Source organism: Apis mellifera, linkage group LG1, assembly GCF_003254395.2.
Source record: "Apis mellifera strain DH4 linkage group LG1, Amel_HAv3.1, whole genome shotgun sequence".
Lineage (NCBI taxonomy): Eukaryota > Metazoa > Arthropoda > Insecta > Hymenoptera > Apidae > Apis > Apis mellifera.
This window is the reverse complement of record NC_037638.1, coordinates 4839119-4865904: the sequence shown is the minus strand read 5'-3', so window position 1 is coordinate 4865904 and position 26786 is coordinate 4839119. Positions and strand designations below refer to the sequence as shown.

The following is a 26786-nucleotide window of genomic DNA, read 5'->3' as shown; positions in this document are numbered from 1 at the left end:
ATTTTCTCTCCGAACGCCATTCAATTGAAAAAACCAAAACTTTCAAAGCATACAAATATGAAAAGGCATGGGGAGGATAAATTTCCAATAATTCCCGAATTTTTTCCCCGTTTATAAATGTATTTTTCAAAACCAATGAAATATCAAAACTCACGATTCAACAATTTCCAACAATTCACTCGAGTTATTTTCAATCTAGAAAGAAACCTAGTACGTACACAATTAAAAAAAAAAAAAAAAAAAAAAAGCTTAAAAGCTTGAAGCAAAAGAATATTTTAACCGTTGGATCGTTCGTTGAAAAAAAAAAAAAAAATTAAATATTATTTGTTCTAAAATTTCAATCTAAGAATCATTTCACTATCTCACAAATCAACAACATCACACAAATCCGAATTTTAACTCGTCAAAAAGTCTAAAAAAAAAAAAATATAATACAATTATATATTTAATTTAATATCAAATTAAAAAAAAAAAAACCGAATCATCAAACTCTTACGTTACGCGTAAAACATCGAGGAGTCGAAAAAAATAAAAATCATCGCGATTTAAAATTGATAAAATTTATAGAGTTTGAATTTCTCTCGTATTTACGCGGCCGAAAACGATTTTCGCCGCGAAAACGATCACTCTTTCGTGGAGAAATCTCGGCGTGGGCGTCGACGTCCCGATGAAAAAAGAAGAGCGGAAGGAAAGATGGGGGGAGGGGAGGGGAGGGGTGGGGCAGACGGCGGCGAAAGAGGTCGAAGGAGGTAAATTGCCCCGAGATATTTAATCCCGTGGAAAGGCCGAGGGGATCCTTTATTGGCTCGGCGAGTGAGCAACGGCCAAGATAAGTTTCCCATAGAATCGATGGCCAATCGCGTTAAGCGATTTTCGCGCCTCGTTATCCTTTGTTTCCATCCGCTGGACAGACGTCGATGCCGATGCTATCGGCTCCCTCTCTCGCTTTTTCCTTATACCATCCTTGTCCCTCGTTGCCTTGCGAGGGCCCCTCGATCGATTTTATTATCGTGTCTTCCTTCTTTGACCAGGGATATTCGGTGCCTTATTACTCAGAGATTGCTTGTTTGGAATTTTTGTTTCGATTTTGTCGTTGCATTTTTTCTGATCAGATCGAAAGGATAGTAGAGGAAGTTTCTTTATCGATCGATTTAATATCGCGTTTTCGTTCTTTGGCTAGGGATATTTGGTGCCTTGTTACTTGGAGATTGGTTGCTTGGAATTTTCGTTTCGATTTTGTCGTTGGATTTTTGTGATCGGTTTCTGATCAGATCGAATGGATAATAGAGAAAGTTTCTTTATCGATCGATTTAATATCGCGTTCGTTTGGCTAGGGATATTTGGTGCTTTGTTACTTGGAGATTGGTTGCTTGGAATTTTCGTTTTCTTTTAGTTTTGATTTTTTTTTAATTAGAATTAAAAGATCAAAGAGTATACATTGATGTCTTTGATCGAGGATAATGCTTGATTATTTAGAATTCTTATATATTGATTTTTCAAGTGGAATGGATTAGAGATCTTTTAAATAAGATTTAATACGAGTGGAAAGTATTACCGATATCGTAAATACTGGATTTCCAATGATAAATAGCATGGAATTATCTAGTTAGTGGAAACTTTATCAGAGATTATACTCAATGAAACGAAGTGGCGCGGCGTGCAGTATCTTTTGATCAGAATGGTTCCTCGGAGAATTCGCGTTTGAGCGCAAACTACGAACTTGGCCGGGTCGCATCGATGGCGACTTGAAACATTAATCAGACGTACCTCGAAACATTAATCATTTAATGGAACCGTAACTCGGCATAACTCGGTTTTGATCCTTCGAAATTCCACGCTGCCAATTCTCCCGAGATTATCTCCGACACATTGACATTTTTAATATTAAATGATAACGTTATCGTGTCAACGTTTGTATGACAATTTACAAAAGTAAAGATATCATTAAACATTTATATGATATTTTTATACATCATCTGTAATGCAATTCTAACTTTTGAAATGTGAATTCATAACAAATAGTTAATTTGTATTATATTGTTGAATGAAATAAATACTGCTGGTATCTCAAAAATTTTTATTTCACGTTTGTACAGTTTCTGTATATCCATTCTGTATATACAGTTTTTGTATGATGTTCATTATTCATGCAAAAAACAATTTACGAATTATTTGATATATTTATGTCACGTTATTTATCCTTTGAGTCGTATATACTATTAATATATTTGTAAAAAGTTCGTTTCCAGACGCTTCAATACGGAAATTATAATTAAATTGAGATTGAGATTTATTTATTCAATTATAACTATAATTCAAATTTGTGCTACGTGGAATAAAACAACATATATATATATATTGAATCAGTTTCATTGAAAATAAAAGTGTACTAAAATTTTTAAATCCAATCATACAATTAGATCACATATTTCAACGTATTCCGATTAATTCATCCCAGGCTTCGTTTCAGTTGTCATCCGATCAAATTCGTATAGTTCGAAAATAAAGTCGTCTTCTTTCTTTAATCGATTTTCAAAGACAATCAAAAGCACCACCGATCCACGAAGGAAGAAAGGTATCGACGTTGAATTCCGCAAAAACCATGACGTCCTTTTTCTCCCATCCGTTTCGAGAGGCGAACAAAACGGGGAAAAAAAGAAGCAACAACTCCTCTTGTCCGGGATCCAATAAACCGGTAGAAATAGAAGGATGCGCGCTCTGTGGAGCATGGAGGACCGCTTAGAACGAACGTTTAGCTTCTTGCCGTTTCGTTCTATGGGGAAAAGAAAAGGAAAAAAAACATGTCTGTGTTATTCTGCGGTCGAAGAACATTTTTCGAGTTTTTTCGGCCGGTGTAGGTCAACGTTCTGCGATTAGACTGTACAGTGCTGCCCACTTCAACGTTCGCGGTTTGAACCGAATTGGACGGTTATTATTTGGACACGTGACTTCTGCGCATTCGACTTGAGTGGAAAGGAGAAAGAGAGAGAGAGAGAAAAAGAGAGTAGTGTGAGTAGGATAAAAGATCGGTGTCAAATTTCGTTCGGCAGTTTATCTCGTTTGGCACGCTTGAAACTCAATCCAAGGTTTTGTTTTCAAGAATTGGTGGAAGCTAAAGAAATCGCACGAGAGCCAAAAATATGGACATTGCGTTGTTTAAATACGTTGTTATAAAATATAAAAGGCGTAGGAGAGAGTGTATGGATGAAATAATATAACAGAGTGAAATAATCATTCGTAATATTTTAAAGAAAATTAAAATGTGTTCATTTATTTTTAATTAAAAACATTCTTCAGAGATGTTTTTATTATGAAGAATTGTATTATAGAAAGAAAAAAAATTAAATATTTAATTGAAAAATAATTCTTAAAAATATTTATTAATTAATTTATAATGATTTTTTGCACTATCTTTAATCATTTTATATTAAGTCTTTGAACGGGTTATTTCATGTAGGAAGACGGATAAAAATGTCGTTTCATAAAGAGACGTAATAAACCGAATCATATTCAAATTCAAACATGCTTATTAAATTTTCAAGATATTTCTCCTGGAAAATGAGGACTCGTATGCAAAAAATTTCTCCTGCAGTTATCTTTTATCTTTCGCCAATGTAAAAAACATTGATTGAATTAAATTCCTTTTTAATTCCAACATTTTTAGTTAGAAAAAATATTTTTCACGTTGTTATAATTTTTTTCTCAAAGATCATTATTTAGAATTTCCTAATTGCGCTCTTCATATTTATATAAATTTCTATTTGAAAAAATTAATATTTCATTTTTAATATTTTATAATAATATTATCTAATTAATTATCTGTTTAGATTTTATGCAAAAATTAAATTAATGTCAAAGAAGAATTCATTTTTCTTCTTAAATATACAATTCGTAAGAAAAATTTAAAAAAATAATAAAAATTAATCACAACAATCATGCGATAAATATTAATTTTTATTATAAAACTAATATTATCTGTGCATACGTAAAAAATTTGTCCAATAATAAAAGTTAATAACACACACAAGAGATCGAAAGAAGCACCACGAGCGAAAGAAATCCGGCCATTTGAGCTTGAAAACCTTACGTCTCGAATAAATATCAAACAGACTCTTTGATAAGGTAATTCGAGCAAATGATTCTCTAATTACCTCGAGCACCGTGCTAATTAAAACTTCAACAGTTCAAAACGAATTCCATTAACGCGCCCTCCACGTTTCCACCCGGACCCAGGATAAAATCATCGAACGACGACTATTCGCGCGAATCTACTACCGCGTCTCTCTGTGTATACACATTCACATACGCTCCTCGCGGTGGCGCGACGCAAACGTCAGGCAGGAAATGATTTTACTGGCGAGTTCGGTCGAAACTTTCACGCTGCGCCGATATGCACGAGAGCGAGAGAGATAGAGCGAGGGAGAGAGGAAGTGAGCGAACGAGGGAAGGATCAGGTAGCGCGCAGTTTAAACACGAGCGGGCGTGCATCGCCTCGGGACGTATTTAAACAGATAAATAGCGAACCCACCTGATCTCTTACCGGTAGCCGGTGAAACCTCTTATACAATGTGCCCTGTTCTCGTTGAAATCGGTGAAAACGAGAGGCAGAATGGAGAACGTAATCGAATAGGATTGTCGCGCTCGGTTTAGGTTCAAATGTTTTTAGACGATTTCGCTTTTGTTTTGAGAATAGGAAGTATCGGTGAGGTGGATATTCGGCGGCTTTTTTAAAATATTATATTTTTTTGAAGATAATTTTACTATATGTTTCCTTAAAAAATTAAAATAATGTGAATTTTTGAAATATAGATGAAATATAGTGAATGATAAATTTTAAGAAATATAAATATTATATTATGTTTGTATCTTCTTTTATTTTAATTTTTATAGGTACATTTTGAAAAATTGAAAATTTCGCGATATTATATTGAATATTTAAAAGGAATTGAAAGAAGAAAAATTTTTACAAGAAATATGTATTATATTTGAAATTTTTTTCAAATAGTACTATTTTTATTTTTATCATTTGATAATAAAAGTGGAAATGAGTGAATAATTATAATATGGAGGTGAATGGCAAATCTTGAGATTTGAATTTCTTTTCAAACACAAAATAACAAGTTGGAGATTAAAATTCTTTCGGTTCACCTAGTAAATCGTGGTATTTAAGATCGTTTACATACCGGATGCAATAGACAAACATCAGAGCGAAAACACCAGTCTACACCTTTAAACCTGTTAACCATTGCATCACCACGTTCTTTGAAATGAAAAAGTTTTAGTACCCAGAAAACTCGTTTTCAATACGTTAATAATGACTCAACTCTTAAACTGTGTATAATATAATACATCTGATCTGATATCAGATCAGAAATCGTTGAAAGTTTACCACAGATATATATTTATGCAGATATTATCACGTTTATTACAACAATTTATCCTAATGGAATTTAAATTTTCTCTCTATCAATTTGATTTCATTGTATCGATATACTGCTATAAAAATAACAAATTAAATCTTTCAGGTTTTGAATAAATTTTAAAGATCAAAAAATTAAAAATATCCTACATGATATGTACAAATACATACAAAAAAAAATTCATCTAAGCATGCTATTGGATGAAACAATACGATGATAAGATCTTAAAAATTATAAAACTTCCAATGAATTGTCAATACGATTCTTTCGAAAAGATAGAACTATCAAAACAAAAACTGTATCCTCATCGGAGATACTAGAGCGAACAAACTAGTTTCCAAACATTATCTCGGTCACCGTGATCGTTTACAACGCGCAAAATGATTTCCAGCTATTCCTGTTACAAAGCTATCCTGTGACACAAAGGACTCGGTTGATGACCATTCAGAAACGAATACGTGCCGGCAGGAATATACGCGGGAGAACCGATTCTCCTGAATATGATTCATAGACAACTATACCACGACTTTGCCGAGTGGATCAACCGTATGACCCATAAACCATTGCATACGCGTATGTACTTTGGCGCACGACGTTCTCGTGAGCTTTGCCAGGCGAACGTGTTTCCAACAGACGTTAACCTACGTGTTACCAACGATCAGATAACCGGCAGGATGTATTCTCGCGTGTTTCTGTGCATGTGCATGTACTGGGTGTTCGAAATTTCTTGCATACAGAGATTGGGAAGGGATTAGAGATGCAACAGGCATGAGAATGATGATGGACGCTTATATATATATATATATATATATATATATATATATATATATATATATTTTAGCGTGGTCGTGTAAGATTATTTCTTCTTTTCTTTCCTATCTGAATCGAAGAATCGCTTCTCAAGGTTAAAACTCAACTTCGGGAAAGATCGGAAAAATTCGGGCAAGTTCGGGCGAGATCGCGAAAAGTATTCGGTTTAGGACGTAAACATTACGGTGACCTAACTTCGAAATAAATTGGCAATAATGGGATGTGGTCGACTTTAATGGCTAGGTCTCTACTTAAAATAATAGTTCTATATTTACTAAAGTATTTCTAAGAATATATTTATATATACATATATACATACATATATATATATTCTAAGAATATATTTATACGTATACGAATGTATTCTATAAATTCTTCTTCTCATTTCGTCAAACTTTTTCTAATTGTGATATAAATTTTAAAAGAATATACATAAAATAATCGATTAAAATAATAATAAAAATAAGTAATGATGAGTAAACATTGATAATTGTGAAAAAAGAAAATAAATTTTCGATTGGAATATCTACTAATTAACACTTATCGTGAACAAGGGGTTTGCATAAGTATTTGTCTGGCTCGTGGATCAGAATGGTTTCAGAATTGCGAGGGAAAGCGTCGTAGTCGGCTGAGACACTCTCCTTCCGCCGGTCAATAACTGGACACTACCTTCTCTCCACCCTCTACACAACCTTGTTCCATACCGCATTTGTGGTTGTCTGTCCCGTCTCTGTCTTATTCCTCTGTTCCTTTTCCACTCCCTTCGTTGTGTCTCTGCGTCTTGGAAATTCAACGGAACAAAACGTATGTGGACTCTGTCATATCGGAGATTTTGTTTCAAACCATATTCCATGTATGATTAACTCATCGTCGTAAAAATGTTTACGTATGCTGTTGAGCGATCTTTAACGGTTACAGAAGCGTTTAGAATGATTAGAAATAGCGATTCTTTAATAGGTTAAATTTTTATGAAAAATTCTAATAAATTGGAAATTAAGTGTTAATTTCTTTCTGAATTTTAAAATGTTGGAAATTTTTTAGATAGTGACAATTTATGTCGCGTTTAGATTATTTAATTTATTTAATTATATTCGTACGATAAATTCAATTAAAACTAGTGGACTGCGTGAAAATAAAAAAAAATACGAACGAAACTAGTTAAAAGTTAATACTATTCTAAAATTTATTCTCGGGCCACCACAACTATTCATTAGACGAAGAACCCGTGCACTCGTTGACCGAACTTTCGCCAATAGGAGGCGACACGAGCAAATGCAAACATAGAGTATTCCGTTCGAATCTTTGGACGCAATTATCTTTCAAATTATTTGTTAAGATGTTTCAAGTGATCAAATCAAATGATATCGAGTAAAAATTATTCCAATAATATCAAAATAGATTAACGCGTGACTATAACGATATTATCTTATACGATCTCCGTAAGAAGTAACATAACCTCAATTCCAGTCGTCGAAACGAAACTTTATTTAAAAAAAAAAATCCATCAAAAATCGATATCCCCGCGAACAAATTTTAATTCTAATAAAATAGATAGAGATAAAAGACAATGGAAAAAACGAGGAGAGGAAGAATTTCGAGACTTGAAAAGATCCGGAAGCATCAGTGTTCAGCCAGCAATTTCGATCGGTCTTTCATCTTTTCCGAGGCGATTCCCGGTCCCCCAAGGGTCTTCGTCCTGTTGTAAGGACATCCACTCGACTCTTTTCGGTGGAGGACAACGATCCACCGGGTTGTACCACTCTCTCTCTCTCTCTCTTCTCTCTTCCTTCCTTGATATCCGATCCAATAATCCGATGCCGAGACGTCGTTGAAGCGTGAAATTATGGGCATTGACACGGCACGGTGGATTCTCCTCTTGGGGAATCGGTCGCGGTGTTAAGGTTGAAAAGACGCGAAACAAGTCGCAAAAAGATGAAACTGTCGCTTCGAGAGATTCGTAACACAGGCATTGGAGGATTTAGGGTCCTTGTCGGGGATCCTGAAGAACGATCTTTGACCGGTTCGAATGGCTTTGAATAGAAATGATACGAGACACCCATTTCCCACCATTGTACAAGTTTTTTTTTTTAGTTATGTTGTTAGTATTGTTATCGGCCGCGTGGAGATTGAGAAATACTTTGAGCGGTTGGTTGAGGTTATGTCGGCTATGTTTATTAGAGATTTCTTCTATTTCATATGTAAACTTATAAATATTTTCTTTGTAGAAAGTATTGATAAACGATTTTTTGAATAATTTTAAATAGAAAATAAGATATATTTTTTACGATTGTAAAATTTCTTAACGATATTATTGAAGATGTTTTTAATGGTTGAGGTTAAGTCATGTTTTTGTACGCGATTGCATTTATTTATTTTTTTTTTTCTTTGAATAATAAATATTATGGTATAATATAAAAGGATTAATATTTCATGAAATATTTCAAAGTTACATAATTCCATGATAAAATTACTTGGTACAAGTACACACACGAATTTATCCTTCTCTTATTTTATTTTATCGTTAAATCAAAATTTACTACTGTTGACAGTAATGAAGAGATGTAATCTAACAAAAAAAATTTCTCTTAATATAATTTTCTAATTTATTACATTTATTTCATTCAAACCTCTCGCTTTTCACTTCAAACATGTTTTCCGTCAGGCTAACTGCTAGATTCTTAAAACTTCCACGACCTACTTTCGTATAATTAAAACCGCTGCCCCGGCAATTCAACTAAAGCATCAAAATCATTTCTCCCAAGAAATCCTCAACTTTCATCTAAACTTCCACCAACTACAAACACAGTAATATCATCCCAGTGGTACACTACAAATACCTAAACATATTACCCCATTCCAGATTAAATAATTTTGAATACAACGTAGCTCTGAATACAACGCGGGTTTTAAATTAATTAGTGGAAAATTTTTTATTAATTTCTCTGAAGTGAAAGAAAAAAATTATGTGAAAATGTAGAAAATTTTTATTTTAAATTTGGATTGAAAAATTATTCGGAAGAAAATCATGGATTTAGAAATTACGAATAAATTTATAAATTCATTTAAATGGATTAAATCGATAAAAAAAATAAAAATTAAATAACAAATTGTTTATTAAATTCCAATTGACAAATTGCAAAATTACGTTGACGGTAATATCCGTAAGAAAATGCAGATATTTTACGTCAGAAACGACAAATGCACGCATACAGACACATTGAATAGACAAGAATATAGATGGAAAAGGAACACACGTATATACGCACACACACATACACATAGAGAAGGATAAGAAGACACGGCGACGAGGGATGTAATAATCTGCGTCCGCATTGTCCGTCTTGCCAGCATGGCCGAGTCCTTTGACATCTCGCGGAGTTTAATTAAACTCGAGCGTATAATAGCTCCCCGTGGAGAAGGCGAGCCGAGGTCCAACGTCGTTGTGTCCGACGCTACCGAACGCGGCGTCGCGTTCTAACATTTCGCCCGCCACCTTGGTCGTTTTGCTCTCTCGCCAATCCGAGTACACCGACATCCATTAGGTAAAATCTCCTTCGACGATTCGCTAATGTATAGTATAGTCTAGTGGCGTGACGCGTCTTACCAAGTGTCGACGTCGTGAGTTTATCGATTGTTTAGAAATTTTATTCTTGTATTTTATACTTGGATATTACGTTTTTTACATTGTACATGCGTTTTTGCAAGAAAATTGAAAATATTTCGTAAATATATCCGATGAATATCGTGAGTTGATTATTTATGATTAGTGAGGTTATGATTGAGGTTATAAAAGTTTTCGTTATAATTATTTATCTTAAAATGTATCCACAAGTATAGGGATTGCATAGAAATTTTATTCGTGTTTATTTAAACGTTTCGTTTTTACGTTATATTGCAAGAAAATTGGAAATATTTATTAAATATTTGATTAATATTCTTTGTGACTTCTAACAGTTGTAAAAAGTATTGAGGTTATGAGGTTAAAAGTTTTCGTTGTATTAAATTTTTAATCTGTGTGTTTAAAGAAATTTTATTTATATTTTATATTTGGATATTTCATTTTATATTGTGTTTTTATATTGTATTACAAGGAAATTCTGAATTGGTAATATTTGGTAAATATTTGAAGATCATTCTTCATGATTTATAATTAAAAGTTTAGATTATGAAAGTTTTATGATTTTATTTTACTATTGCTAAATTTTAGGCCTGTTTAAAAATTTTATGTTATATTGAATATTCAACTTTGTAATATAATATTATGAGGAAACTTTGAATTGAATGATAAATATCTGAAAATCATTTATATAAATTTTAATTAAAATTTGAGGTTATAATATAATTAGAAAATTTTAAATGGATGATATTTAAAGATGATTTTTATGATTTCTAATTAAAAAATTTAGGTTTATGAAGATTTTCTTAAAAATTTTATTGTGTTTTGAATCAATTATAATTTAATCTTTCAAGTTTAATTTAGGTTATATTAATTATCATATTTATATTCTTTAAGAATAGAAAAATGTGCAAAACAAATGTAAATATTTTAATTTTTATATTATATATTCAAAGTATTATTATATATTAAAAATTAAATAGTACAAAAACCTGTCAATTTAGATTAGATTTCCAATCATAGTTTCAGATCCGATTCCAATAAGTTTTTAAAAGCAAACAATAACCAAAGAGGGGTACGAATTGCAAAATAATAATCTAAATTAAAGCATATGAAAGAAAATTAGAAAGAAATTGAAGGAGCGGGAAAAGAAAAGGAGATGTTTGAAAGGAGATATACCAATGTCCGACGGTTTCTGGGGATATAAGGGGATGCGAAACTGGCACGAATTAATATTCATTACCTCGTGGAAAGCAGTAATACGGCAAAGCTGCCTGCTTCAGCTTGTACAAATATGAAACAACGTAGTTGCGCTAATTAAAATACCTGGCCGCTTTCTTGACTCCACGTAGCATTCTCCTTCTTTGTGTCTGTATTCCGCAGGAAGTGGCCGAAAGAAACGACACGGCAAAGACGTTTCTGTCTTTTCGAGCCGCTTAAAGCTTTTAGTAGTTGTTTCATTTCATTCCCCTTTGTGCATATGATTATTGAAGGAAAAAAAATTTCTTTAATATTTATATATGACATTTATTTGTGATAGATGTATGTTATGGATAACAAAGATAATTAATTAATTAATAACAAGTTAGATTGAATATTTCAGATTTTTTTATTTTTATGATTAGATATGTAAAAATGTACTTAGAAAAGTAGAGATAATTTTGACAATATTAATATTAATTTCTATTCAGATAAAAATATATATAATATGTATATTTAATTATTTTTGTAATAATGTTTTAATTTTGATTATTTAGTGTAACATTTACTATTTACATTTAAAATATATTACATATTATTATTAGAAAACAATTGTTGTTAAATTATAGATGTTTACATATTTGTACAAAATTTTAATGCATAGAAATTTACAGAATGTGTAAAGTATAATTGTTTGAAAAATATTTTTAATGGTGTTCATTGCAATCTAATATAATTATGTTTGAATATCAGAAAGATATAGAGTAATATTAAAAGACTAATTAACAATGACTAATTGGAATGATTGGTTCTGTGTATTGATAATAAATTATTTGCAAAAGAAATTGTAATTTTTTGGGAATAGATTTGTAGCCGTTTAAAATTTCGTCGAACTTCGCCAAAACTTATGAAGTTTGAGGATTTCTAAGTTCCAAAGTTATTCAAAAGTTTCCAAGTAGCAAGAATCGCAGCTCGTACTTTAAGAATCCAGACATACTTCTAACACTCTTGCAACTAATTTAACGTAATGTCTGACTTCTTACTTTTATCTACAAAGCATTTCTGAAAATGAAAGTTGCCCTATAAATAACTTCTTCGCACAAGAGCTTATTTATAGTCATAATAACAGTACTTAATCCTTTTTTTTTTCTTTTTTTTTTTTTTTGAAAATAATAAATTTTATTAATTCCTAACAATAATAGCCAAAAGTCAGAATTTAAGAAATCTTCTTTAAGAATCTTGACAATTTCTTTTAAAAGTTTATCAACTTTTTTTTTTTATTAAATTAAAAAGTAGAATACAATATTAAAATTTGATCATTCTAAAACATTATTTGTACAACTATAAATATTCTAAAAAGATATTGTAAAGGAATACATTATTATTTGAATTACAAAATCTTTTATTCATCCACAATTTTCAAATCTTCTCTTCAAATCAAATTACAGAAAATAAAGAAGTAAAGAAAACAAGAAACTTACCAATAGATTTTATAAGAAATTTAAACATATGAGAATAATAAACAGTTCAAAAAATTAATAATCGAAATAAAATCAAGCATATTATTATTAGACGGAGCGAGTGAAACGTCAGAAATGAAATCAAAGGCGATACGGGATCGGATTCTCTTCATGGGGAGATGGAGAGAAATGGCAGCCTTACGCAAACTATGCGCTTACTCGAAAGATCGTTTCAAGGTTTACGGAAGGCGTATAATCCCGTTTATCGTGCTCGTAAATCCAGGGATATACACTCCTTGGTTTTCGCCCTTCCTTTAACCTCCCTCGCCCTCGACCACCCTTCTCACCGTGAAACCTTGCCTTTAATCCCTTTTCATTTTACGATCACCTTTTACGGGCCGTCTACCTCGATCGCGAGTATCCGCGGGTTTTGGAAACGGGAATCAACCTCGGGAAAAGGGTGGACGAGGGTAGGTAAGTACATCCTTGGAAGAGGAAATTTTTAAATTTTCCAAGATGGAAGAATGATATAGGAGAAGGATGAGTTTAGGAAATTTTTAATCGAGGATATTGACATGTTACTTTTGAGGTTAGGTTATCTATTTATTATTCAATGTTTAATTGTTTGTTTTTCCTTTTATACATGGATTGAAAAAAGATACTAGGAATTTCATGCTTGCGTGATTCAATGTGATATAGATTTTTTTGAGGTTAGGTTACCTGTTCGATATAATTCGATTGGTATAACTGTTTCGATAAAAGAGGAAACTAAGTGTAGGGAATTTTTTAGTGACTTTTGTTCCTGATTTAGGAATATTGCGATACAATTTTATTTCGAGGTTAGATTACGAAATTAAATAATTAGTAAGGATTTTATAATTGTTTAATCGAGAATAATAATGGAATAATAATGGAATACGTGATTTTATTTTAATCAGTTTATTAACATTATACGATTGAATCTCTCCGATTTTCGTTACATATATTTGAATCGAAAAGTGATAAAGCGTCATTTCATAAAAATAAAATAACAATAATAACAATAATTCGAAAATTCCATAATTCGTACATACCCCGTGAAAAATCGATCTCGCGAATAATTCAAATATATTTTCCAAATATATGCATATACGAACCGCATTCTTTCATTCGAACCGTAGAAAAAAAAAAATGAACGTTTTCGAAAGTTCCCGCGGGCGAATCTCCCGTTTCCTGCTGCATCCTGCTCCATAAAATCACCGCAATCGAATAAAATCGTCCCCGTGTACATCACGAAAATTACGCGGCGGAACAAGGGAGATATATATATATATATATACACCGTGGCCCATAAAGAGGCACAGTTTATATCGGCCACCGCGTGTTATCGTTGCGCGGGCCGAATTTATTTGCAAACATTTTATTTAAATGCTGCTCGCTATTTAAACGGAACGCGCACCGGCCGTGTGTCGAGAGTGGTACATTATGCTTGATTAAATGTTAAATAATCGCGTCTCGCGTATCCTCCATCCCGTTCTTCCACGCGTTTCGTTCCCATCGCGAATTTTTCCTCCTCCCTTTCGTCGTTTATAAAATTAATGGATTGATAATTTGATTTATTCGCGGTCAATTCGTATATTCCCCTTCCCCCTTCCTTTTTTTCTTTCTTTGGAAATCGATAATTCCGTTTATTTCCGCGGATTTAAATATCCTTCCTTTCGTTTTATTAAAAATGAAAATCCTGGATTTTATTGTGAGATATTTATATTAATACATTCATCATTGTATTTTTACTATCATACGCTTGTTTAAGGATCTTTAAATTTCCAACTTTTTTTTTTCTAGCAGAATTAAATTTTTGTGAAAGTGAAAGATAAGAATTATTCAAAGGAACAAATTAATTACCCAATTTTAATTTTTCGAATATTCTTCACACTTATCTTTCTCATTCTGATATGAAAAATCGTTTTAAAAATTTAGAAAAAAAAAAAAATAACTAGATCACTTAAAAAATCGAGATATCAAAATTCCAAGATATCACGAAACGTCGTGTCATCTCGTCACGGGGAGGGCAAATTTTAGGGGGGTGGTTCGATTAGAAATTGAACGGAGGGCGGATAAGTTGTAACCGGAAAATAAATTTTCTCTCGGTAAAGCTTGCCGACGCGAGGAGGGCAGAGACACGTTTTCGCTTGTCGTCGTCGTCCAGGCTGCACAAGCGCGCGCGCGCACGCTTTTCTCGCGTCTACACGCGCGCACACAATCCCGTAATAAAACTTCGCACACCGATTCCTTGTCCCTCTCCTTCCCCCTCCCAAAAGCACACGTACGTCGCCGCTCTGACCCCTTTTCGAAGGGGGAGGGGAGGGTGGAGGGGAGGGGTGGGGGAAGCGCGTCTATAGCCCCGGAGATCCTCGATTCCGATAATCGTCGAATTAGAGAGATAGAGCTTTAGGTAGGATAATTGTTGGAAGGAGGAATTTAATTAACCGACGGTTGGAAAAATTTTCCAACGCGATAATTATTTCGAATCTTAGCCAGATTCTGTGAGCGATTTGAGGTTAGGTTAGAATTTTTTTTTTTATTCACTTGAAACGTATCTTCAAAAAACGAAACATCGACTATCGTTTCTATTATCTTTCTTCTTTTCATATTTCGGATATAAAGATTCTCGAAGAATCGTGTCCCTTTTCTCAACCTTCCATTCTTTCCTTTATTTCCTCTCGTATAAACACGAGAAATTTGTATTCCGAACGAATTTCCCTTAGAAGGAAATTAAAAAGTGAAATTAATTCAAAATTACCAAAAACAGGTTACAGGATACTTAAGATACACTTAAGAAATATTTTAAAATTCAAAAAAAATGTCAACTGTCGTTAGAATCTTTTTATGTTGTTAGACGTGGTCGAAAGATCCCTCCCTTCTTCTCTCCTTTCCATAAAGAAAAAAATTAAATTAAATAAAATACAAAATTTCCATCATATGTATATAACAAAATATCCTAAGTATTTTCAACCAGCTCAAAAAAAAAAAAGAAAATATCAACCATCATCCCAAACCTCTCTTTTTCCACGTCCCTAGACATATTCTCGAAGGATCACGCGAAAATCGTCCCGTGACCTCCCCTCTCCTTCCTCTTCCCCCTCCCACTTTCGTGGACATAAACGCTCGCTCGAGTTCGCGACACGAAACACACAGGCTCTCCCACCAACACACGCGTGATTTCCGGGAAGCCGTGGACTCACTGAGTTAGCGGCACAAAAGTATGGATGGGGATGCTTGAACGAGGGTGGCGGCGGCGGAGGCGGCGGTGGGAGGGGGTTTTGAGCGCGCGAGAGCTCGAGCAGCGGTGGGCGAAAGAGAGAAGGCGAACCGACTCGAGGCGGGAGGGAGAAGGACACGCGTATAGCGGCCGCGATATAGTATAGTATAGTACGATAGTACGAACATACGATGCTAGGAGGCGAGAGCGATGAGGGGCGAGATCGGTTGAAAATCCTTTGGAACGGACGGAGAGAGCCCGTGCACCAGTGTGTGGAAGGGAGAGAGAGAGAGAGGAGGGGAGAAGGGGTTGGTTGTGTGTCGAGGGCTTACAATCCCCCTTCGCCGTCCGTCCTTGGGGTGGATGGGGGTTGGCAGGGGCGGAGGGAGGCGAAACTATGCGAAGAATGTGCAATTAGTGAACAGAGCACGAGGTGGAGGCGCGCGGGTTTTGGGGGACGGGGATGGGGGTCCCGGAAAGGGAGCTAGCACGGGGGTTCTGGTATGGTGTGCCATGACGGTGAATCCTCTGCTCTCCGTCCCTCTCTGTCTATCTCTCTCTGCTGGTGCAGGGTATATACGTGTACGTGTAGTGGTGCGGGGGAAAACGGTTGAGACGATGATCCTTGGCCGATAGTGTACGTGTGTGCGTGTGGCGCGAGGAGTAGTTGTGGAGAAGTGGTGGTGGTGGTGGTGGTGGTAACATAGCAGCGAAGAAAATGGAAAGAAAGGAAGATGGATGGAATGGCGCGCGGGGATGATAAGAAGAAGAGAAGAGAAGAAGGGGTTGGGTAGGTTAGGTATGGGCGGGGGGAGGGAGGGTTTGCGTGGGGCTCGAATAGGGTGGGGGTCACCGTGTCAAGATGCGAGAGGATCCTCCTTCTGGCGCAAGGACACTTATCGACTTCTATCTCCTCGTCTCCCTATCGTCTTTTCGTTGAGACGAGTATACACGCCCATCAAAGTGGTGGAAAGGGAGGGAAGATGGGTGATATGCAGCTTTTGGTGTGTATCAAAGGTTTTTGACGCTTTGTGTTAGTGGCACGGTATTTCTTGCCGAATGGATCTTATATACCCGATCAACTGCTTGACGACTCACTCCACAGTGTTCAAATTCGCTTTCGTTTCGTTATCCTAGACGAGGGACGATATTCTCGAAAATACGAATCCTGTTGGAATATAATACGTACGTATAACGGTCGGGAAAATTTGAAATTTTAAGAGATATTCCTCTTCTCCCGATCGAACACTTATATCGCGTATCGTAACTCGATACTCGTGTACGATTATTCTATAATGTTCGTCACTTCGATTAATCTCGCCCAATTCGAGGCGAGATAAGGAAAAAATCTTTCGTGTCCGTAGAATGTGAAAGGCAGTGTGAAAGGAGCTTAAAGGCCGGTTTTCGAGTATCCCTCGACTCGATCGAATTGCTCGACGATTACTAATTGACTAAACGAGCTTAAACGCACTTCGCCGATTGGAGGAGAGAAGCATAGAGCCCACTGTTTGCAGAGCATCGATTAAACGACGGTACTCGGCGGTGAAGTCCGGAATAGCCCGGAGGACCATTGCAACGGTTTGGATCCTCGACATGTCAAAAGCGATCCCTTCCGTCAACGGAAGGCCAAGCACCAAGACCGTTGATCCGTGTACCTTTAACCAGGGACTCCCAACAAACGTACGTGGCTATGCACTTGGCGGTTCTCTTCGAGAGAGGCGGTTAATTGAAAGTGGATTGCCAAGAATGCCCGTTGTTGAACCTTGCCTTACTAATTAATTATCTCTTTAAGCACGCCCTCGACCTACTTATTACTCCGTCAAACTAATTAGCGTTCGAGCGTTAATGTTTTGCCTGGCCGACGGTCGCCGAAGGATCACGGAATTCTGGATGTCGTTCAACGCGTTTGAGACTAGAGGGCAGTAGTAGTGCAAATCTAGTCGGTTTAGATCGTTCGTTCTTTTCTTCGTTCGATACTCTTTGTCGCGATAAATAAAAAGTATTTCGTAAATTTTTCGTTACTCGATGTATTATCGAAGAGAAATTATTGAGGAGATATATTTGAGTGAATTGGAAATTGTGAATATCTATTGGAAATGCAACTAACGAGATACGTGACAAATAAGCTAGGTTATGGTCGTTCATAACGATATGGTGAGTCAAAACGATTATTGAATTTTCTGGCGCAATAATATGTATATTGAATTGTTATAAAATAGAATTAATTTAAATAATAGGATTCATCTTCTCTTTTAAATTTCTTGTATATTATAATAACCATTTCGGTAACTTATAATCACAACTCTTACGAGACACGTCCATTCGTTTCAATTTGTCCACGTGTCGTTATCAGACGATCTACGTGGGTGTATATACCACCTTCTTTCCTCGAAGATGCGCTCTCGTGATTGTTCTCGAGAATTTAATGCACTTAACACCATGGTCGTTGCAAGACGTATGGCCGATGCGTTGGTGGAGAGAAGAACAGATGGAGAGAACGAGCAAAATTCCGTTTCTAATTCGAAGTTTTTTTCATTCGCTTTTTATCCACATCTTTCGTATACATTCATCCTTCTTTGCAGTTAAATTAGTATTTAATCAGTGTTGAGTTATAACTTGGATGTTATGAATATTTATTTACTGAGAAATTAACAGATCAAGAAATTATACAGTTAATATATACACAGGTAAGAACCTAACCTCAAATCAATTATCCTTTCAAAAACAAGTATCCCTTTTATTCGCTTAATTCATTTCAACGTTCGCGTCGAATTGAAATTTTTTTTCATTCCTTCGATGATTTTGTTTCTCTTTTTTCAAATCTTTTACAAAATCGTGTTACGTAACCCGATCGAAAGCGTGTCTTCTTGCGATAAACCGTAATAAGTGCTTTGCGCATCGCTCCCGATGGATTTCTGCGAGAATTACCGATAGGGTGACCGAGGAACAACAGAGATAGCGTTCTCTCTGTGCTCGTTACTTCTAGTTCGCGATCATAATGGCCCTTCTTGTTAAATTGAGCATCAGCCAAGTGATTTACGTTGATTGCTGGTCGCGGCGTGCATCCACCTCTCTCCGTTTCTCTTCTCTTTCTCTCCTGAATCGTAACTTTCCCTACTAGGAGGACCGTTCACGGGCAGTCTATCGAACGTGATCTTTGTTGATCTCGCCCACGTTCTGAAATCGATCTTCCATCGGATCCTTGTCGATAGATTTTCTAGGGACATATTTCCCTTTGAAGATACTGTTGGTGATATTGATTTTTACACTAAGTTTTTTGTTCGAATATACTCGTTCTTCATTATTTAAAGATATATTTTAATTTTTCGATCACGAAAGATGAAACGAATATTGAAAATATTTTCTAACCTCTTAACTGCGATTCTTTTTCGACACGATTTAATAATAATATTTTAAAACGATAAAATTATACGGTTAATATATACACGGTAAGAACCTAACCTCAAATCAATTATCCTTTCTTTTATAAGTTATATTAAAACTTTTATAAATATAATTTTTTAATCCAACATCCTATTTGCTTGAATTTACGGATTTGAAACAATTTCCACGTCATAATCTCAATTTAAACCGTTAAAAATGATAAAATCTCGAAATGATGATATATAAACTTTCGTTTTAACACGGCGATCCTATTGGGAAAAAAACAAATGAACCAAGAATAGCTTCTTTGTAACGGCATTTTCCACGCAGATTCAAACCGACGCGACCAACCCCCGTTCGAAGAATGTTCGGCCTTCAAAAACAGAGAAGGAACGCGACCAGTAGCGGCGCGCGTGGTTCATAGCGGGCCATTTAACGGTCTTTGCGAAATTGAGTCATCACGCGGTTCGCCTGGAATCTCGAATATTTTCCTCCCGATGCTTCAGAGTTCTCCGTAACCTTCCCCTTCTGCTTCCTCCTTCGCCACCCAACCCTCCCGTTATCCCCCTCTCGCATTGTCCGCTTTCTCTTCGTCTCCTTTGCCAAGAAGCATCACCAACCTTCCCTCTGTCCGAAACGTCTTCGAGGATGTTCGAGTTTACCGCGAGATATCGCCAATGAAAGGAAAGAATCTTCGCAAATTTTCAGAGTGCGAAGAGTTATATGCTTTGAAAGGTGTATTTCGATTCGACGAAATCAGAGATAACAAGTTTCTTCAAGCAACAGTTACCTCTCTCTGTAAAGGTTTAAAATGAGATTCGATTTTAAATCGTGTAATAAATGATTTAAAATTGCACCATCGAAATATATATATATAGAAGAGTTCGATAAAAGTATTTTATACAAATAATTTAGATAAATTTTTAATAGATATTATATTATTTTTATTGATTATTTTAAGATTCAAGGTAAATATTAGAATTTTTAAGTAATTGTAGGTTAAATATTCTCCATCTCGAATTGCTTTTCTTCGTTCGTAGTATTTACGCATGCGCAGTTAAATAACGTTAGCCGATTGGTGGCTTCCTCGAATATGATCACGATTACTGCCGAACAGTGCCGAAGTAAACAGTATGTGTTTGACGAGAGAGAGGCGTACGTCAATTACACCGAACAATTACGCGACAAAATAAATAAATATAAATTGAAAGCAAAATAACTTGGAAATGATCTCGTTCGAGACTGACCCTCTCGCTCCTTCGATTTTATAGAATCACAGACAAAACAATCGGCGAGGATTTTTTTCAAACAATCGTGCATCGAAGTGGCATAGTTCTGGTTACAACACACAGTAAACGTTATTTCAATTACGACACGTTTGATGTCGTCTGGCGCCGGTTTTACAGGCGCGGCCGTAAAGTCTTAACGGCTGTGAAATCTAAGCAACGATAAGGTGCCACACATGCTATGCCATTTACTCGATTCAATCGGCTGGAAATCAATTCATCGTTCAACCCGTACCAACCCCTCTCTTCCTATTCTCATCTCTTTCGTTCGTTCATTTTTGTTCCTACCTCTTAGATTACATTCACGATCGAATATCGCTTGTCATTTCCCGCCGGATTGTCCCGTTGAGATTGCATCGGTCCCGGACATTTTTCAATCGTCCAACCGTTTCGAAAGCTTTCGACTCGCAAGAAATTTTATGGGATGTTCTTCTCTTCATAAATGGACACGAAATGTTTGATCAAGCAGGTAGATTTATTTATTTATTTATTTATTTCCTTTTTGGAGATTTTTAGCTCAAATATAGAAACAAATAATTGCATAATAATTATATTGATACAATCTCAAACAATTGAAATTATACTTAGAAAAATTATATGGTATTATGAACAATTTTATAAAAAAAAAAACAGTACTTATATAAATACAAAGAAAAACGAACATCGGTGAAAGGAAAAAAAATTTTATTGTAAAATAACTAGCTTGATCCAGTTAAATTTCAAGAGGATGAAACGCACTGTGAACTCGAATTAATTCGAGTGTGGGATGCATTCAGATTTCGAGGGCCGATGAAAACACGGAAGGGTCGACAATGAGCGGACGTTTTATTTGCACGTTCGACCGATTTTTTCTCTTTTTTTCCTCTTTTTTTTTTCCTTCCTTTTTTTTTTTTTTTTATTGAATCGTGCCAACGTTGATCGTTCTTCTTCTCTCTCTTTTCTTTTGTTTCCTTTTTTTTATTTTTCCACTATTTTTCATAATGGAAATCGAAACCGATTGAATCGAGTGGCGCTTTTTTTTTTTTTTTTCTTTTCTTTTTTTCCTTCTCTTCGCATTCTCGAAATGTACAATAATATTATCATGGTTTATTGAGCCGTGCGAAAAAAATATACGATTTCAGCCCGTGATTAAACAATTTCGCAATGCACCTTTTGTATAAAAGAATCGTTCGAACAAAAAAAAAAAATTGTAAAATTTCTTTTGTTGAACTTTCGATTCGTGGCTCTTTTCAAGATTAACAATCGACAAATTTTTCCAAATAATAAATTTATATCTTTAATATACCTTTACGAAATTTTTATTTTTTTTAACGTTCCAATGAAAAATATTCAAATATTTCGATAAAATTTCAAGAAACATTCGAGGTCAATTTCCAACCAAACTCGTTCGAGAGTTGTTTATTTGCAACGCCCGACGGGCGCGCGTATCTGCTTCCCGTCAAGCAGGAAAAACTTTATTAGAGGATGTTGAAACTCCCCATACTTCGATTATTGTCCATAGAAGATGTTTCCCCGCTTTACGTTTGCTTTTGATACACACCAGCGTAGATTTATTAGGACATTTTGGCCGAAGCACGTGCACGTGTTCGCGCTGGAAACGAAGAGCAAGAAGACCTTGAAACGGTGCAGATTATTTAGCCTGCGAACACTCGCCAACGTTTTCAACGTCTGCTCTTTTCACTCTCTCGTTTCGCGTGTCTTGAATCTTTTTTAATCCATCTCAATGTTCCTTTCTTTTTTTTTTTTTTTTATAAATTCAACAAAAATCTACGTACCTTGAAATAAAAATATAAAAACTAAAATAAAAATTATTTTTTCACGAACTTTTTAAATTTAAATGTATGATGAAATTTTTGAAAAATGAATTATTAAGGTATCGATGATATCATAATTTTTTCTAATAATAAAATATAAACTTTTGTAAAAGTAAATTTATATATATGAATATTATTTTAAATTAATTTCTTCAATTTTAAGAAAAAAGAATGGATTAATCAAGGATTGATTTATTTATTTATTGAACCAAGTGTGTTTCTATGTTTCAGGTCGGAACGAGCTGATCGCCCGTTACATCAAACTGAGGACAGGCAAGACGAGGACGCGAAAGCAGGTCTCTTCGCACATACAAGTGCTTGCTAGGCGAAAACTTCGCGAGATCCAAGCGAAACTCAAAGTGGTGAGTGTACGAATAGCCCAGTGGTAAAACAGTACGCTTTTCTTAGCTGATATTACACCTTTATTTTTATTTTCATTTCCCATGCATATCTTCGTTCTCGAACAAATCTGCCAAGGAACGATATCAATCACAAATTGTCGTTCATAAGTATTCGAACACGTTTTAAATTAATAAAAAAATTGATCGAACGTTATATTGTTATAAATTATAATATATAAATTTGAATCGACAATGTGATATTCAATTTATTTATAGTGATGATAAAAAAGAAATTAATTAAAAAGAAATAATAATAACGATAAATTCGTTTTAACTACGATCATAATATAAGCTAAAGTGTTCGTATACTTTTGAAAGATGTATATATAAATTGTAATAACATAGGATAATAACATATATATTTTCGAAAGCATCACTTTTCCATTCGGGGAATATTCGATATTTTCAATTTTTCACATCTATTCATTTATATCTCTATTTCCTCCTCTCTCTCTCTCTCTCTCTCTCATTCTCATTTTTTTTTATTTTTTATTTTTTTTTTTTAATTTTGCACGTGTCAACGATTCGGGTTGCGCCGGAATTAATTGTCAATAGAGAATTCGTTCGATCAGGAGCGACGTACAGTAGTTTGTAGCGAAATAAATCACGCGTAAAAATGAACCCGGCCCGTTTAATCAACAGCTGAATTATTAAAGCGATTTGGGAACAATTGCGCGGCTGTTAATAAATCACAGCACGCTGCGCTCGCCGCTTCCATTCGACGATGAGAGGCGCCTCCTATATAGTCGGAGGAAGACAGAGAGAAACGGTGTACGATGCATTGTTTGTACAGGGAACGGTCAATAGTCAGCGCACGAATATAAAAAGGAGACAAAACGAACGTGTAAATTAAGCAATTCGAGCGTGTTTCACGCAGTTAATCAGCGTTAACGTATAGATGGCACGCGCGTCGCTGAAGCGCCCCGGCTTTATTCCCGATTTCAACGTTGCCAACCGTGCAGAAAAAAAAAAGAGATTAATTCTGGTGGAACAAAAATTCGTTTAATATACTTTTCCGCTTTTACAACGAGGTGAAAATTTATTATAAAAAAAGAAAAAATTTTCTCAAGAGTGTATTGTAACTGATTTTTGCTCGTGATTCGATGTGAACATTTTTCGTTTTCAAGAATATCTTAAACTTCGAATGTTTTACAAAATTCTTTCTTTATAATTACGGTTATATTAATCGAACGAACTGAAACGAAATTTAATTTTAAAAAAGAAAAAGATAAAACAGGATTAATTAGTGAAAAGGTACAACGATCTGCCGAAAAAAATTTCAAAGGATCATGTGCACGCGTGTAAACAGACCGAAACGTCGTTGGTGGAATTGCAAAGCGGACTGCATCTGCTACTGCAGTGGCCGCATACCGCGAGCATTATTCAGATGAGCAGCCGGTGGCAGGACAACCCGGTGTGTGACGTAATTTTCTGGTTTCCGCGTTTCACGCGGGGTGTGAGCGCCACACACCAGCCGACGGCGCGAGATCCTGTTTATGCCAGGCCGTTTCGCGATTTATTCCGTGAGGAAAGAATTTTTAGGCACCGGTGTTTACGTTTCCTGTGGTCGCGCCTTATTTAATTTCTACACCGGCCGGCCATCCACTAAAGACCATTCGCGGCGAGCCGGTATTGCGAGTAGTAATTTTTTTTCTGTAAATTCACCACGGTATTCTTATCAAAGTTTTTTCTCTTAACCGACCGAATGGGTATACAGCGCCACTCCAGCGACTTCCGTGGAACGCGCGCCCTCCCAAGTTTCCGGTGATCATATTTGAGGTTAACTGTAGAGTTAAGTGTAGAGAAATGCAGGGAAATATGAATTGATATTGAATGAGGTTTAACGTTCGTTTATTATCTCGAACGAGTTTGAGATAGTATTGCAGTGTGCGAAATTCGTGGATTATTAATTGCAGCGCAAGTTTTTGGAATTATATCATTGGTAAAAGTGCTAAAAGATTTGCAGAGAATAAGATTAGAAAGATTAATATTTCATACGTGTATATATTTAGTTATTATATATAGTGAAATTTATATGATACTAAAAAAGTTTGAATAAATTAAAAATTAAAAGGTAATGATTATTATTAATAAATATTTTAGTATTTTTATAATAATGAAAGTTTAAAAAATGTGGAAAATATAAAGCTAATGATACATATTTATATAAATATCTCTTAAAAATCAAAATATGTATTAAGAACTTTAATTTGATTGCGCAAAAAGATTCACATAATATATTTAAAATTTTAACATATTATTTACAATATATTCAAAAACAAAAGAAAGAGATCGAATCGACAAGAGAGTGAAACAGATCAGTGAGCAACAATGTAACAAGTTTCCAAACACCAATTTAAATCGTATCAAACTCTAAATGTTAAAACAACCTGTTTTACATTTCCCACATATTTTGTATCTAACAAACCCATGATTAATGCATCAATTTTTCCCGAAACTGCACATTCTTCCGAGAATCAGGCCGCGCCATCTATATCCCCGGAATAATCCCACATCGAGCGTTACAGTGTAATTGATTGTTGCGGTGTAACGTGCCCCCCCCTCCTCTCTCTCTCTCTCTCTCTTTCTCTCGCTCTCTACCCTCTCGATAACTGACGATACACCCAAAAACGGGCGAACGGCATTTCAGAATGTCGATAAACATGTCCAGCCCGTTACCCAGCCAATCCTGCATTCCTCGCGTGTATTTGCGCGATGAGGGGTTACCATGGACAGGGACAGAGCGATACGCGTGACCGACAGAGAGGCGAAAATTGAAAACAAAAAAAAAAAAAAAGAAAAAAGGAAAAAAAAGGAAGAGGGTGGAAAAAATAGAGAAAGAGTGAAATGAAAAAATAAAAAAATGGAAAAAAAAAAGAAAAATAGCACGAGGGTAGCCACCCTCTCAATTAACCGAATTGATTTTCCACTGCAGATTCGTCGGTGAACAACGATCCCGCGGAATGAAATGGATTTTTCGCGTGCAGTGCGCGCCCGATTTCGCGATAATCACTTTTTTTTCCTTTTCCTTTTTTTTTTTTCGCTTTTCATCGTTATCTCTCTATCTGAATCCTTTTTTTTTTTTTTATTATTATTTTATTTTTGCCTTCGCTGCCCTTCTCTCTCTCTCTTTCTCTCATTTTTTTTATTAAATTTGAAAAATTCCCTCGTCCACATTCCTTTCTAATAAATCATACCACGTGAAAAATAGAAGCATTCAATTTTTATTTCGTGCACTATATGCATTCTCCAATATACTTTTCTATTTATGCTGAATTTACCATTCGGGACGTACCAATAGAAATCTATATACGCGACACACGATTTCGTATTTTTTACGAAAAATTATTTTTATGTTCCATGGTTCGAATTTTTTTTTTTTTGTGTGTATTGTATTATAGGGATTATTATTTCCAGACAAATTTTTGTAATTTCTTTTTTAATCTTCGATTGTGCAAAATGTATGATAAACAGATTTATTATTTGAAAAAATATGAAAGGCAATATTGAGATTTTTCTTCTATTCTTTATTTGATTCAAAATAATATTTAAATGTTGTTAAAATTATAATTGTTAAGTATATAATAATAGCACGAAGTAAAACATATTAGAATATTGGAAGGATGATTTATAAATTTTTGAGGATCAAATGGATAGTATTTTGAAGAGACTATTTCGTTGTAAACCGGTAGTGAAAAGGTACTTAGGAACATGAACGCTCGCATAGAAGAGGAGTGCCGTGAAATGGCATTAAATGTCACTTATGCATTCGAATGATTTATTCAAAAGTTTAATAACGCGATATCGTTTTCAAATTAAAAATTACAATATTAATATCATTTGAAAAAAAAAACAAACTAATTTTTTTTACTTAAGAATAATTATCCAACATTCCCTTATCTGCCTAAATATTTAAAACCATCGTACTGCAAATAACAATTGACTAAAAATTCATTAGAAAACTATAAACTGATATATATAATAAAAAGAATCGACGATTCAATTTCGAACAATTTTCAAACCCAATTTTACAAAAAATAAAAAAAAAAAATAGAACGAAAGAGAACACATAACCTCACAAAATACAGAGAGAGAGAGAGAAATATGAAAGAAGAGAGAGAGAGAGAGACGCAAAGCCGACCAAACAGGCAAAA

The 26786-nt window shown here is 34.8% G+C and overlaps 1 protein-coding gene across 13 annotated transcripts in view; it reads left to right on the top strand.

The window, feature by feature from the left end:
• The window catches only part of LOC408616 (transcriptional enhancer factor TEF-1), a 181833-nt gene that overhangs the window by 145076 nt on the left and 9971 nt on the right, over window positions 1–26786 (top strand). For 11 of the 13 annotated variants that reach the window (XM_006562525.3, XM_026446055.1, XM_026446053.1 and 8 more), the window contains one exon: window positions 22463–22593. In XM_006562525.3, coding sequence (XP_006562588.1) covers window positions 22463–22593 — 131 coding nt within the window. Of the gene's footprint in view, window positions 1–12670; window positions 12981–20855; window positions 20887–22462; window positions 22594–26786 lie in introns of those variants that run through there. The other 2 variants (XM_026446054.1, XM_016913826.2) reach the window with 2 other exon arrangements.